Source organism: Mobula hypostoma, chromosome 19, assembly GCF_963921235.1.
Source record: "Mobula hypostoma chromosome 19, sMobHyp1.1, whole genome shotgun sequence".
NCBI lineage: Eukaryota > Metazoa > Chordata > Chondrichthyes > Myliobatiformes > Myliobatidae > Mobula > Mobula hypostoma.
This window is the reverse complement of record NC_086115.1, coordinates 60651459-60668364: the sequence shown is the minus strand read 5'-3', so window position 1 is coordinate 60668364 and position 16906 is coordinate 60651459. Positions and strand designations below refer to the sequence as shown.

Sequence of the window (16906 nt, the reverse complement as noted above, 5' to 3'; positions counted from 1 at the left end):
TTGCAAATTTGTCAGAACCACTGAAATGACTGACCAGGAAGGACACCCAGTCCAAGTTTGCAGAAGAATAGAAATAAGCATTCAGACCCTGAAAGAGGAGCTAGCAAGAGCAGGTATATTGGCCTATTTTGATGAAGATATACCAACTAAAGTGATAGCAGATGCTAGCCTAGTCAGGCTGGGGGTAGAACACATACTAAAATAAAATGGAGAAATGGTACCTGTCTGCTATGTGAGCCATAGTGTCACAGACTGTGAAAGAAAATACTCACAAACAGAGCGAGAAGCATTAGCACGAGTATGGGCCTGTGAAAGACTTCATCCTTTTTTGTATGGGAGAAAATTTGACCTGATCACAGATCACAAACCTTTGGAGATGAGTTACAGCCTGAGATCTAAACCATCCATACCCATAGAGCAGTGGGTCTCGATACTGCAACCATATGGCTACAGAGTCATACATATGCCAGGAAAACAGAACATTGCAAACCCACTGTTGAGGCTATTAGGAGAGACTGCTCAAAAAGAAAGACACAAGCATGAGTCAGAGGAAAATGTCAGCTTCACAGCCGTCAGTGCTACATCTAAAGCCCTGACAACACGAGAGGTGGGGAGAGTGTCAGCCACAGATCCAGAGCTGCAGGAGGTGCGTAAAGCCATCATGAATACACATTTTGAGAACTGTAAGGCATATGCACCCATTGTAAATAAGCTGTGTGTAGTGGGTCACCATGTCCTCAGTGGGACACGGATTGTGTTACCTAAAACCTTGCACAAATGGGCATTCACCCTAGCTCATGAATGACAGTTCGGAATACTAGGTACAAAACAGCATCTCAGAACTAAGATTTGATGGCCTGGTATGGATAGAGCAGCTGAGAAGTACTGCAAAACTTGTTATGACAGTCAAACTGTATCCAGACCCAACCCTCCACAACCACTAAAGCTGACGCCATTACGGATGATCCTTGGCAAGGGGTAGCTGTTGATTTGCTTGGACCGTTACCAACAAACCATTCCATTCTAGTAGTAGTCTACAACTGCAGAGAGGGCCGTCGACAGTTTGTAGAGAATTTCCAGATAATGAACCTCAATTCAGATCTGAACAGTCCAAGGAATATTGTGGGAGTAATGGAATCAAACACCCGAAAATAATACCACAGCGGGCTCAGGCAAATGGTGAAGTGCACCACCGATGTAAAGGATTAGGATTTTTCAAGCAGAAAAACTTGACTGGAAATGTGAACTGAGAAAGTAGGTGACTGGGTACAGTTGTGTGGAACATGCCACTGCAGGGAAAAGTCCTGCCGAACTTCTCTACAACTGCAAAATGAGGGGGAAGTTAACAGACATCAAGAAGGTACGCACAGCAGAACTGGAAGTAAGAGATCGGGACACAGAACAAAAAGGACAAAAAGGAAAGTACAAGCTGTATGCAGACGATCACAGAGGAGCACAAAGGTCTACAGTAAAAGTTGGGGACACTGTGCTTATCCAGCAAGAAAAAGTGGACAAATTCACCACACGTTTCAACACAACACCACCCAGGGTGCCGAGGAAAACAAAAAATCAAGTGGTATTTGAATCTCCAATGGGAATGCAGCATGCAAGGAACACCACATACAAAAAAGTTCAACCAAAGAGAGACTTTTGACAAACTGGAGGAAATTCAAGGATTTGACAATGAGGTACCAGGACAAGAGGACAATATGAAGGACAGTTACGAACAAGCTCAGATTCACAGTGAGCAAAAACCATAACCAGACATTGAAAGCACAGAGAAACTGGTAGAGAGACCTCAAAAGGTTAGAGAACAAACTCTGAAGTTTAAAAATGTTGGATTGAAGTGGAGCTTTAAGCTGTGCATTTTGAAACAATGAAAACTATTATAAGTTGAAAATGAAGTTTTCAGTTCCAGAGTTATAATTAACTTGAAACAGAAAATGTGTTGCCTATCAAAGAATATACGTTGAATTAAAATGGTTAAATCTGTGAGTTTAACGTGCTCTAAAACATTGAAGTTGATTTCTCAGAAAAGGAGAGATGTCATGTATTGAAAGGGTAAGATCAGTTAATGCAGGTTGACACTTGTCAGGTATGGTGAAACGTCATCAGTCTGGGACAGAACAACACGTGATGTGAGGAGGGATGGAAGCAAGAAATAAATAAGAAAAAAAGACACGTTCAGAGCATGAAGCGTGAAGTAATGATATATACACTAAGATAGATTGCAAATACACAACAGTGGTCTACAACCATTAAACATATCTTTGCCTCCCCCCTCTGCTTTGCTTGGTGCTCACAATGCAGCCTTCCCTACATTGGTGAGACCCGCTGTAAACTGGAGGACCACTTCATCAAGCACCATCCTCCTCAAGCGGGACTTCCCAGTGGCCAAACAATTCAATCCACATTCCCGTTCTGACATGTTAGTCCACGGGCCTCCCTTTGTGCCAAGCTAGGCCACCCTCAGAGCGGAGGAGTAACACCTTATATTCCATCTGAGTACCCTTCAATCTGGTGGCATGAATTTAGATTTCTTCTTCTAATGAAAAATCCCACTCCCCACCCCTTCCTCTATTCCCTCCCCTAACCTTTCACTTCCTCTCACCTGTCTATTACTTCCTTCTGGATCCCCTCCTCCTTCCCTTTCTCCTATAGTCCACTCTCCTCTCTTAGAAGATTTTTTCTCCTCCAGCCTTTGACCATTCCCAACCACCTGGCTTCACCTATCACCTTCCACCTGGCCGCTTTCTCTTCTCCCCACCTTTTTATTCTAGCATCATCCCCCTTCCTTCTGAGTACTGAAGAAGGATCTCGATTCAAAATGTTGATTGTTTACAAACTGAAGAGAGTCTGCAAATGCTGGAAATCTAGAGCAATACACACAATATGTTGGAAGAAATCAGCAGGTCAGGCAGCATCAGCGGATGAGAATGAACAGTCGACATTTTAGGCCAAGACTGGTTATTCTAATCCATGGATGCTGCCTGACCTGCTCAGCTCTACCAGCATGAAGTGTGTGGCGACTGTTTATTCTTTTCCATAGACGCTGCCTGACCTGCTGAGTTCCTCCAGTGTTTTGTGTGTACTGTATTACTTAATATGTTAATTCCTTTCATGAATTACAAACATTTCTCTGTAGCATTTAATTTTTGTAAAATGAATGTTTGGAAATCTAAAATTTGCTCATTTCTACTGACACACTAATGAGGAAAACAAAAATAAATATCTAAAAAAAATTTACATAAAAAATTTAAAGTGCCTGATTCTTTTGCACAGTACTGTATCTTAAAGTATAATCACAATTTTTTGAATCATTGTTCAACCTCACATTAAATTTACAAATACCAATGATGTCATAATTGCAAAGAGAACCTAATTGCACAATGATCAATCTTCCAGTGAAATTAAATACTTCACTCCCATAATTTTTATAATTTGAAATCTGTTAAACTTCCATGAAATTACTTTTAAGAAACACCATTTTGATTTATCCACAAAACACTTTAATTATTTTTGCATTAGATATAATGACAACTTATGGCACAAGTTCCTTCAAGGCCTTTAACTGAAAATAAGAAGTTCCTTTTACCCAACAACATTAACTAAACACAAAGTGTTGATGTACACAAATTGACACTGACTGATGAAAAACTTCCAGAATATACTTGCTGGGGTAGTAAAGTATACTGTTTTAAACTATGATCTCAGAAAATCAAAAACTTTGAATTAATTGCAATTTATCAATTATTGAACAAAAGAGGTACTTACTATCCTTCAATTAACCATGTACATTTAGTTTTGTATTTATAATTTATTGGTCCATCTGTTAAATATCCTGAAGGCTCTGTTAGTCTGTAAAACAAAAAATTGTAAAATTATTAATGTGCAAATATGTCAAAAATATGTGACATACACACATTCTAATTGACTCACAGAGGGATGCTTAAAGAATAGGAACTACGTACAAATCATTTGTGAATAATTAATCTAAATAAAAATTCAGAGCATAGTAAACTTATTCCATTTCTACCTTCAAATCATCAATTATTCTTCTGAAGTACTGCATAAATATATTTACTGCGACCTCTTGAAATGAATAATATCTATTTTAAATGCAAATCTTTTGCATATTCAAGGAGTCAGAACTTACATAAGAATAGGAGCAGGAGTAGGCCATCCGGCCCATCGAGCCCATCCCGCCATTCAATAAGATCTGTCTGTAAACTCAGCTCCATCTACCTGTCTTTTCCCTATAACCCTTAATTCCCTTACTATGTAAAAACCTATCTAACTGATTCTTAAATATATTTAGTGAGGAAGCCTCAACTGTTTCCCTGGGCAAAGAATTCCACAGATTCACCACTCTCTGGGAAAAACAGTTTCTCCTCATCTCTATCCTAAATCTTCTCCCCTGAATCTTGAGGCAATGTCCTCCAGTTCCAGTCTCACCTACCAATGGAAACAACTTTCCCACTTCTATCTTATCTATCCCTTTCAAAATTTTGTATGTTTCTATAAGATCCCCTCTCATTCTTCTGAACTCCAGAGAGTATAGTCCCAGGCGACTCAATCTCTCCTCATAGGTTAACCCCCTTCATCCCTGGAATCAACCTGGTGAACCTCCTCTGCACTGCCTCCAAAGCCAGTATATCCTTCCTCAAGTATGGAGACCAGAAATGCACATAGTACTCCAGGTGCGGCCTCACCAGTACCCTGTATAGTTGCAGCATGACCTCCCTGCTCTTGAATTCAATCCCTCTAGCAATAAAGGTCAACATTCCGTTTGCCTTCTTAATAACCTGTTGTAACTGCAAGCCAACTTTTTGCGATTCATGCACAAGCACTTCCAGTTCCTCTACACAACAGCACGCTGTAATCTTTCACCATTTAAATAATAATTTGCTCTTCTATTATTCCTTCCAAAGTGGATGATCTCACATTTACCAACGTTGTATTCCATCTGCCAGACCTTGGCCCATTCACTTAACTTATCTATATCCCTCTGCAGACTCTCCACATCCTCTGTACAATTTGCTTTTCCACTCAGTTTAGTGTCATCAGCAAATTTGTCATCAGTCCCCCTTCCAAATCATCAGTGTAAATGGTAAACGGCTGCAGGCCCAGTACCGACCCCTGCGACACCCCACTCACCACTGACTACCAACCGGAGAAACACCCATTTATATAAACTCACTGACTTCTATTGGTTAACCAATCCACTATCCATGCCAATACACTTCCTCCAACTCCATGCATCCGTATCTTATTTATAAGTCTCTTGTGCGGCACCTTATCAAACGCCTTCTGGAAATCCAAATATTCAACATCCACCTGTTCCCCTCTATCCACTGCATTCATTATGTCCTTAAAGAACTCCAGTAAGTTTGTCAAAGAGGGCCTGCCTTTTAGAATCCATGATGTGTCTGTCTAATGGAACCACTCCTTTCTAAATGTTTCGCTATTTCTTCCTTAATGACAGCTTCAAGCAATTTCCCAACTACAGATGTTAAGCTAACTGGCCTATAGTTGCCCGTCTTTTGCCTACATCCTTTTTTAAAAAGTGGTGCGACATTTGCTGTCTTCCAATCTGCTGGGACCTGCCAGAGTCTGGAGAGTTCTGATAAATGATTACTAACATGTCTACTATTACCTCCGCCAATTCCTTCAGCATCCTGGGATGCATCCCATCAGGACCAGGGGACTTATCTACCTTCAGGCCCTCTAGTTTGCTCATTACTTTCTCTTTAGTGACAGTGATTTTATCGAGGTCCTCACCTCCCATTTCCTCCATAACATCCTTCTTTGGCATATTAGTTTAACTTACTGTAATTTTAATTGTAAAACAAGCTTTAGTAACAGATTTATAAATCCAATCTGGAATAGCAAAAGTATGCATAATTTTTTGAAAACCCACGGATAGCTTACAACTTCCAAAGGACATTTGTCTAGGTAATTACGTGTAGTCAGCAAAGTGGGTGATATTAGTGCTCATGAATGCAACACTTACAAATCTGCAGACCTCTGGAAATGCCAAGTATTCTACATCAAGTAAGCATGGCTGATATCAAAAAGATCTTCCCACTTCAAATGGTGTCTCTTAGACTCTATGAAAGCACTTCCATTGCCATCATTATAATCACCATGAATGTATTTTCCTATTTTCAGAACAGTATTTATAAAACAGCATAAAACAAAGTTCAAAGTAAATGTATTACCAAAGCACTTATGTCACCATATACTTCCCTGAAATTCATTCACAGTACGTACAAAAAAAACAATAGGATAATAAATTACGCACAAAGATGGACAATGTGAAAAAGATAAAATGCAAGTATAAAAATAAACAAATAATAATAATGTTTTAAAACATTCATGACATTTTATGCTATCAAAAATGACAACCCAGAAATAAAAGCAACACACATCAAAGTTGCTGGTGAACGCAGCAGGCCCGGCAGCATCTCTAGGAAGAGGTACAGTCGACGTTTCAGGCCGAGACCCTTCATCAGGACTGACAAGACTACTTTCCTGACGAAGGGTCTCGGCCTGAAACGTCGACTGTACCTCTTCCTAGAGATGCTGCCTGGCCTGCTGTGTTCACCAGCAACTTTGATGTATGTTGCTTGAATTTCCAGCATCTGCAGAATTCCTGTTGTTTGCACCCAGAAATAAAAAGCTGGTTTTAAAAATAGATAGTTCTTCAATGCTAAATAGCAGGACCAGATTTTCAATGCTTTCTCCTCCATAGTTCCAGTTATTTTGTTAACACATATGGACCTCTGTCATTTACTCTCAGTGACCACTTTATTTGATACAGGACTGGAACCTGGTTAGGTTTTCTACTGCTGTCCCCCACCCACTTCAAAGTTCGACGTGTTGTGCATTCAGAGCTGCTCTTCTGCAGACCACTGTTGGTGGTAATTGAGTCAGGCCATTCTCCTCTGACCTCTCTCATTAACAAGGCATTTTCATTCACAGAACTGCTGCTCACTGGATGATTTTTAATTTTGACACCATTCTCTGTACACTCTAGAGACTGTCGTGGGTAAAAATCCCAGGAGATTAGCAGATTCTGAGATATTCAAACCACCCAACAATTATTCCACAGTCAAAGTCATTTAGATCACATTTCTTCTGCATTCTGATGTTAGGTCTAAACAACAACTGAACCCCTTGAACATATCTATATTGAGTTGCTGCCACATGATTGGATGCTTAGTTATTTGCATGAACAAGCTGGTCTACATGTATAGCTTATAAATTGGCCACTGAGAATATACCTACATTTTCAGCCGTTGGTTAGTAAGTTGGCAGATAACACAGATAGCAGAAGTTAGAGTGACAGTCATAGAAGCTGATTGTTAAAAGATACAGCAAAAGTTGGTTACAGAAGTGGGTGGAGAAAAAACAGATGGATCTTAATCTAGGCAAGTGTGAGGTGTTGCAATCTGGGAAGTCAAATGTATTGGTCAAAGAATACAGTAAATGGCAAGACCTTTCATAGCATTGATGTACAGAGGGACCTTGTGGTCCAAATCCACAGCACTCCAGAAGTGGCAACGTAAGGAGATAGAGTGTTAAAGGGAATGTATAAAATACTTCTGCACTGAGCACTGAGTGCAAGTTAAAGAAGTCTTGTTTCAGCTACATAAAATTTCAGTTAAGTTGCACTTGTAGTGTTGTGCACTGCTCTGATTGTTCCATTATAGAAAGGCTGTAGATGCTTTGGAAAGAGCATTTTAAATGGTTTTATATTTCTGTTTCAATCAATCTGTCCTAACTACTATGTGTACCTTTCATTCTTTTGGTTCCAATACTCCTGGTTACCTATTTGACAACCAAACGAAAGCTATTTTTCACTATTCCTTCACTCAAAACACTTCATAAATTTGAAAATGAAGTTATCGTTACCTTGATTCCCAGCACATAAAAGCACTTTAACCAAGGCTCTTTTACCAAGATCTCACTAAGTTTTAAGAATGAGCTTGACCATAAGATATTGAAGCAGAATTCAGCCCATTGAGTGTGCCCCACGATTGCATCATGGCCGATTTATTATCCCTCTCAACCCCATTCTCCCACCTTTTCCCTGGAACCTTTGATGCCCTTACAAATCAAGAACCTATCCACTTGAAATATGTCCATTGACTTGGCCTCCACAGCCAGCTGTGCTAATGAAGTCCACAGATTCACCTATATTTAACTAATATTTTTCACGTCTTCACTGCACTCAAAAGCCACTGACGAATTTCTGATGCATACCAGAGCTGTCCAAATTGCTAACAAAAGAAGTGCAGCTCCTACATTTTAGCCACATATGGTTACCCACAAAAATATCCTGCACACAATGATGACACAATGATGTTACTGGTAGAGCTGGAAGCTCAGAGCTACAGAAAATCTGGGTCCAATCCTGACTAATGGTGCATGATCACTGGTGGACAACATGGCTTCCTACCGAGTGCTGCGGAACTATCACAGAGATACACAGGTGTGGTTGGTTAATTGGTCATTGAAAATTGCCCCCAGTCAGTGAGGAGCATAGTCACAGGAAATCAGCATCTATCATCGTGGACCCCCACCTCTTCTTGCTACTGCCATCAGGACGGTGGTACGGGACTCTCAGGACTCACAGAAGCAGGTTATTACCCCTCAACCACCAGGTTCTCAAACCAGAGGAGATAATTTCATTTAACTTCACTTGCCCCATCACTGAACTGTTCCCTCAACCTATGAATTCACTTTCAAGCACTCTTCATCTCATATTCTCGATAATTGTTGCTTATTTATTTATTATTATTGTTATTTCTTTTTGTATTTGCACAGTTAGCTGTATTTTGCACACTGGCTGTTCACCTTGTCGGTGCGTCTTTCATTATGGTTACTGGATATATTGAATATGCAGGCGAGAAAATATATCTCAGGGCTGCAGCATGTGCTAATGTACATGTATACTGATAATAAATTTACATTGAACTTTGAAGCTAGATGCAGCATGTTAAGTATGGTTTGAATAAATCAGTGATTAGCCTATGCAATCACTTGAACAGGCAGCGTGGACTGGTTGGCCAGAAGATTCTTTTTCCATGCTGTGCAACTTTTAGACATTCACTCAATATACTTCACCATATGGTGTATTTATTAATTTTCCTACCATGACTGAAGAGCAAATTATAAAGTACCAAGTGAAAATCAGATTAATATCTTTACCAAAAGATTGAGTACCATGGTTGCAGTGCAAATAATATCTGGTGCCAATCCTCATGTGCCAAAGTAGTGACAATGACTCATTTTCAATTTCATATCCAAAATACAATTAGGCATTTTCGATCAACTACTTGGCAGGCAGTTCATTTATTGGACCAAGCTAACTTTACTATAAATCAATTCAGAAAATGTCATACAAGACTTTAGAACAGAAGAGTGATCAGAATTTAGTTTGTAAGGTTGTTTCAGAGGTAAAGTAGAACGTTGGCCAGAGAATAGGTACATCTTCCTGTTCATTTTTGGATCTTTGACTTCCAGTTGAGCAGAAACTGGGCCTCCCTGAAGACTGTATGTTCATGACTGCATTACTGGCTAACCACTATCATCCCACTGTTGTGGTTCAGAGCAAATTCTTAACATTCTGATTAATGCAACCAGACGATTGCAGAAGAGCACTGATGAAACAGAAGCTGCTACTATAGAAAGTGGATGTGAAGAAGTGAGCATAGCTTCCCTGTGCATCATAGTTTACACTTGTTGGAAATGAAATAACAATATAATGAATGGATGTGAAACACACACACCAACGAAGGGACAATTGTTGAACTAATTTCGAAGTATCATCAGTTGTCAGCTTGTAGTTTCTACTGACTTCAACATCTGCATTGTGAATGCCAACTGATCTTGCAAGTAAGAAATTCAAACATGCAATTTACCAAATGGTCAATATCCACAACAGTAAATCAATTCTGTATGGCATTTCAATTTTCAGACTTCAAAACAGTGTGGCAACAAGGGTCATGCTGCTCTCCTTGTATACAAGTAAAATAAAATGTGGTTGAGGAATGAGTGCACGTGTTCAGAGTCCAGTTAATCGGTTACGACAGGTGAGTCAGATCATAGATGTGTACTTAAGTGAAGCCTGAACAAACTCAGGGGAGGAGATGTAAGAATCAAAGAGTGAGATGAAGCAGCATGTAATGAATGGGATTTAGGTGAAGCATAAACACAGGCAGCAGGTCGGACTGAACATCTTGTCCCTATGCTCTATATTTGATATTGGTTGTTAAGTCACAGTGAACAGTGACGAGCATGTGCCTTAAACTGTAATCCAATTTGATTTTTCTGATAGATTTTAACAGCTTATCCATGACCAATTCATAACCAACACTGATCATTTCATGGCTCATCACCTTCTGTCTTCTCCATATCCTTAGAGTGACAGATGAGATTTAGATCCTTTTCAATATCCCTCCAGCATTTCAAGCTTGGCACACTCAGAACTGATCTTGGATTGTTAAAACAACATTACTGCTTTTAAAATATGTGCACCCTATAAGAAAGATGTTGAACACAAATTTACAATGTGCATTCCACAAAACTAACTCCCGGGATCATATAAAAAGACAAGGTATTTGAATTAACACACATAAAAAATGATGGTAAACACAGCAGGCCAGGCAGCATCTGTAGGAAGAGGTACAGTCGACGTTTTGGGCCGAGACCCTTCATCAGGACCAACTGAAAGAAGAGATAGTAAGAGATTTGAAAGTGGGAGGGGGAGAGGGAGATCCGAAATGATAGGACAGGAGGCAGAGGGAGCTAAGAGTTGGGAAGTTGATTGACAAAAGGGATACGAGGCTGGAGAAGGGAGAGGATCACTGGATGGGAGGCCTAGGGAGAAAGAAAGGAGGAGGGGAGCCCAGAGCAACACACATAAAAGTTGCTGGTGAACGCAGCAGGCCAGGCAGCATCTCTAGGAAGAGGTACAGTCGATGTTTCAGGCCGAGACCCTTCGTCAGGACTCTGGGGAGCCCAGAGGATGGACAAGGAGTTATAGTGACAGGGACAGAGGGAGAAAAAAGAGAGAGAGAAAAAAAATTATTAATAATAATAAATAAGGGACTAGATTAATTAGATTCAACTTTATTCATTGTGTCGAGTACAGATACAAAGCCAATGAAATGCATTTAGCATCTGACCAGAAATGCAAAGAATAGTGTTATTTACAAAATAACTGCGAATAAAAAAAGTGCTACAGCACACAAATATGAAAGTACTGAGACAGTACAATACAGATGCAATACTGCTTAGCACTGTGATGAGAGGTTCAGCAGTGTCATAGCCTCAGGGAAGAAGCTCTTCCTGTGCCTGCTGGTGCCGGAGCGGAGGCTCCTGTAGCGCCTACCGGATGGGAGGAGAGTAAGAAGTCCATGGTTAGGCTGAGATGCATCCCTGATAATGCTTTTCGCCCTGCCCAGGCAGCATTTATGGTAGATGTTCTCAATGGTGGGCAATTGGGTGCTGATAATCTGCTGGGGTATGAAGGGGAGGTGGGGCATTAGAGAAGTCAATGTTCATGCCATCAGGTTGGAGGCTACCCAGATGGAATATAAGGTGTTGTTCCTCCAACCTGAGTGTGGCTTCATCTTGATAGTAGAGGAGGCTGTAGACAGACATATCAGAATAGGAATGGGATGTGGAATTAAAATGTGTGGCCACTGGGAGATCCTGCTTTCTCTGGCGGACAGAGCGTAGGTGTTCAGCAAAACGGTCTCCCAGCCTGCGTCGGGTCTCGCCAATATTTAAAAGGTGGCATTGGGAGCACCGGATGCAGTATATCACCCCAGCCGACTCACAGGTGAAGTGTCGCCTCACCTGGAAGGACTGTCTGGGGCCCTGAATGGTGGTGAGGGAGGAAGTGTAAGGGCATGTGTAGCACTTGTTCCGCTTACAAGGATAGGTGCCGGGAGGGAGATCAGAGAGAAGGGATGGGGGGGACGAATGGACAAGGGAGTCGCGTAGGGAGCTTGTAGTTTCTACTGATTTTAACACCTGCATTGTGAATGCCAACCGATCTTGCAAGTAAGGAATTCAAACATGCAGTTAACCAAATGGTCAATATCCATAACGGCTAGTCAATTCTGTATAAAAATGGCATTTCTATTTTCAAACTTCAGAACACAGTTTTTGGCTTGGATTTCACAGTACTTTGGGGGGGGGGGGCGGAATATGAAGTAAAAACGAATTCAGTTTTGTGTTTTGAAACAGGCTGCACAAGTTACCAGCTAGCAGATCTAACAAACCAAAATTCAATCCTTCACTGAAAATATTGTTTTGAAATCATTCTGAATTGTAATGCAAAAGTCACAGCAGTCAGGTTGCTGTGACTCAAAAGGGAAGAGGGGAGAACAGGCAAGCTGTGGTGATAGAGGATTGCAAAGCAACACACACAAAATGCTGGAGGAACTCAGGTGCCAGGCAGCAATTTGGTATATTGCTTGGGACTTCCAGCATCTGCAGATTTTCTAATGTGTGTAATAGGCTATTTATTGGTTAGGGGAAAAGAGAGGAGATTCTGTGGACAAGAACAAGATTCCCAGGTAGTATGTTGCTTCCCAGGTGCCAGGGTCCGGGATATCTCAGATAAGGGTCCTCAGCATTCTTAAGTGGGAGGGAGAACAACCAGATGTTGTGGTCCATGTGGGTACCAATGACATAAGTAGGAAGGGTGGTGAGGTTCTGCAAAGTGAGTTCAGGAGTTAGGTGGTAAGTTAAAGGGCAGGATCTCCAAGGTTGTGATATCAGATTTACTACCTGTGCCACGTGCTATGTGAGGCCAGAAATAGTAAGATCATATGGTTTAACACATGGTGTAGAAGGGAGATTTTTGGAACATGAGGCACTCTTCCAGGGAAGGTGGGACCTGTACAGAAGACATGTTTTTCACCCGAACTGCAAGGGGATTAATATAGCAGTAGGAAGATTTGCTATTGAGGGGAAAGTCAGGAATCAAAAGGTTGAACATGGTGCAGCTAGTGTCCTGAGCTGGAAATACTTCAATTCAAGAAGTACTTTAGGAAAGGCAGATGAGCTCAGGGCATGGATCAACATCTGGATATTGTAGCCATTAGTGAGACTTGGTTGCAGTAGGGGCAGGGCTGGCAGCTCAGTGTTCCGGGGTTCCGTTGCTTTAGATGCAACAGAGTGGGATGAATTAATGGAGAAGTGGCAGCATTACTAGTCAAGGAAAATGTCATGGCAGCAATCAGACAGGACAGACTGTAGAACTCGTCTAGAGAGACATTACGGGTGGAATTCAGGTTCGATAAGTGATCACTGCTTTAGGAGGCTGTGAGACCTGGAGTGTGATCAGCCTCCATGGCTACTTGAGTATGGCTTGTTCACAGTAGACTGTACCCCTACTATATAGAAAAGATAGCTTAGAGCCACACACACAAAATATTGGAAGAATTCAGCAAGTCATGCAGCATCAATGGAAATGAATAAACAGTCGATGTTTTAGGCCAAGACCCTTCATCAGGACTGGAAAGGAAGGGGGAATAAAAAGGTGGAGGTACGGGAAGGAGAAGTAGCTAGAAGATGATAGGTGAAGCCAGGTGGGATGGAAAGGTAAAGAGCTGGAGTAGAAGGAAAGTGGGAAAGGCCTGAAATTAGCTATACAGTTATTCTACTTGAAAGATCTAAGGCTAGCTTGCCTTGAGCTGAATACAAAGAGCATGTAATTCCAAATACCAGCACTTGAGGGTAGTTCATATATTTAATCACACTATTCATTAAAAACGCAAGAATTATAACATCATTAAAGCACTGCCTTTAATCCAATCCTACCCCTTCACCATCAGATTCCTGAATGGACAATGACCCATGTATTCAGTATGAACTCAGTGTTTTTTTGCTCTTTTTACACGGCTTGTATATATCTTATTGTAATTTACAGATTTTAAAAATTATTATGTATTCAAGTACAGCTGCTGAAAAGCAACAAATGTCACAACAAATACCGGTGATAGTAAACCTGATTCTGATTCTGATTCCGTAATACTAAAACCAACTGATTCTGACAATAAAACACATAAAAGCACATCTTAGACCACATAGTAAATATTAAATGTCCTGCTCATCAACAACGAACTTTCAGTGGTCTTGTGGAACTGAGCATCAAAACTCAGAACAACTGATGCAATGAAATAAAAAACACAAAAGCTAGACACACGCAGCAGGTCAGGCAGCTCCCATGGAAAGAAACGCTTAATATTTAATGTCACAGAACCTCTGTCCGTCACTCAGTTTGCAAGTAGCTCAAGTTTTTATTCAATCCTTACTAAACACAATTTACTAAGATGAACGCATAGCTAGGTTCCTGGTAATTTTTCTTTATACTTATACGGAGTTCCAGGAAATGATATTTTGCACTGGTAATTTCCATTTTTATCTTTTTGGAGCTTCTTCAGAGGCTGTGAGCAAATGGAATATATGGAAATGCCCACAAGTGATAAATTCATCCAGGGGCTTGCTCAGCTTTGGAAACAAGGTCTGCTCCTGGTGTAATTCTTAAACAAGTGGACAAGGCTATTGACACAGAAATTGCAAAAGATGTAAATTTGTGCAGCATACCCAACATTCCCTTTATTTTTTTTTACAGTTGCACAGACCAACCATTGCTCTCAGCAAGAAAGTTTTTACATGGCCTGAAAACTGTGCAACACTGTAATAGTTTAACCACAACTCACAACGCAGGTAAACAATGTCAGGAAGTCAAAACAACTGACAGGTACAACGGTAAAGCTAAAATGTTTTCACTGGGCAGCATTCGCAATCAGTGGGCTGGTGGTTAATTAACAATGAGCTACCAACTTCCATTCTGTGTATATTGTTACAATTTGTAACAGAGTTGTAACTTGAAACACTGATAATGTAAATATGCTGAAGCTCTAAGAAGTTTCAAAGTAAAGGCTATGGTACGTTTATTATTCAGAAAATGTATGGATTATATACATTAATACATAATTACAGAATATTTCAAAATTATATTACCATTATATAAAAGAATATTCCAGCTGCACAGCAACAAAGGCTTTGTGCGCAAGAACATTTCAGTTACTGTGCGACCGCACACCTGCTCTGCTTAGAGGGAACAGTGAGCATACTCCAGCCCCACTGTTCATTACCACCCACAGCCCACTTTGCAACTTCCATTTTGTACAACAAAATTGCCTAGCTGGTCCTGGCTTCATTGCAGACAAGAAGTTGATTTGTCTGTCAAATTCAGTTCTGAGATTAAACAGGTTTGGAAAAGGGATGCTAAAGGAAACTGTTTGATGCGACTGGAACTACCAAGCTTCCTGACATCACTTGTTTTGGATGTTTTCCTGACATTCCCCTTATTCAACTGCTTATCTGCTTATATACACTTTCGGCAGTAGGATCTGCAGAAGGCTGAATATAGATTCCGAGTCATAGAGCACAGAAACAGAGGCTTTGGCCCAACCCATCCAGGTCTTCCTAAACTCCTCCCATCTATCTGCAGTTGGCCCATATCCCTCTTAACCTTTCATATCAATGAAGGAGATTTCAAGAGCAGGAGATTTATTTAAGATTGTTTAATGGAATTTCCTGTAAATAAGTGTAAAGGAGAAGGAAATAATTGTTACTCTGGATCTGATGCAACAAAATAAGACAATGAACACAATAAATAGAAATACATAAGATAGCTTATATTCTGTACATAGATTGATGGTATGTCCATAAAGTGATACCAGGCACAGTGTCTGTACAAAAGGTGACTCTTGACCTGAGGGGGTGTGGAGGGGTGAGTTAGTGGGTGGAGATGTTGATCAGTCTTACTGCTTTGGGAAAGTAACTGTGTTTGAGTCTGGTGGTCCTGGTGTGGATGCTACATAGAGTCCTCCCTGATGGGAGTGGGACAAATGGCTCATGAACAGAGTAGGTGGCCCTTTTTCCGGCATCTTTCTGTATATATGACCTTGATGGCAGGTAAACTGGTGCCAGTGATGCATTGGGCAGTTTTGACTACCCATTGTAGACTTCCTGGCATTCACAGCACAGTTTCCATACCATGCAATGATGCATATGCAGCATGTTAGGAAGCTCTCTACTATTCATCAGTAGAATGACATGAGCATAGATGTACATAGTCCAGCTCCCTTCGGTCTCCTCAGAAAGTAGAGGTGTTGGTGAGCTTTCCTGATTGTGTAGAATGTGTCCTGGGACCATAATAGATTGGGTGAAATGTGCACTCCAGGAGACTGAAATGCTTGCTGCTTCCACTGCAGTGCAGCCAATGTGAAGAGGGGTGTGAGGAATGCGAGTTTTCCAAAAGTCAATAACCATCTCCTTTGTCTTGTTGGCATTGAGGGAGGTTATGTTCCTGGTACTAGGCCTTGAGCTTGTTGAACTCTGTATTTTAATCCACAATTATTTTAGAAGTCAGGAAAGAGGCACAAATCTCATGGCTTCACCATGAATTTTATTAGGAGTTAATAAAACAAAGAGAAATTGAAACAGACAGTATAGTGAGGGCTACTAATCGGGAAAGACAAAGGAACAAATATAGCACCTATCATAAAACAACTAATCTTATACTATAGAGATAAGAAAATTCTATTCAAATTCCTAGATAAGAAACAATCAATTAAAAAGTGCTCAATTGGATACTACATACCAAGTTAACCAATGAGAAAGCACTTATTTACTTCATGCAGAACAAAGAAACTTGCATAACTTTCTGGAATTATACTTTGTATAACCACTAGAGGAATATTAAACTGTTCTTCGCATATTAAAAACCACTTACAATTCAAGCAGATATTAACTGTCAAACTGCAGAGCAAATAATAATTAAACAGTCTAACCCAAGAGTAAAACAATC

General features: G+C 40.5%; 1 protein-coding gene across 12 annotated transcripts in view; it reads right to left on the bottom strand.

Moving 5' to 3' along the window:
• Positions 1-16906, bottom strand: part of atrnl1b (attractin-like 1b) — a 1086143-nt gene that overhangs the window by 966975 nt on the left and 102262 nt on the right. For 10 of the 12 annotated variants that reach the window (XR_010021036.1, XM_063072023.1, XM_063072024.1 and 7 more), the window contains exon 2: positions 3775-3858. The exons of 1 other annotated variant lie outside the window; for it this stretch is intronic. Coding sequence is in view for 8 of the 11 variants with exons in the window: in XM_063072023.1 (XP_062928093.1) it covers positions 3775-3858 (84 nt within the window). In the remaining 3 variants the exon portion in view is untranslated. Of the gene's footprint in view, positions 1-3774; positions 3859-6013; positions 6173-16906 lie in introns of those variants that run through there. One more of the 12 variants, XM_063072027.1, reaches the window with a different exon arrangement.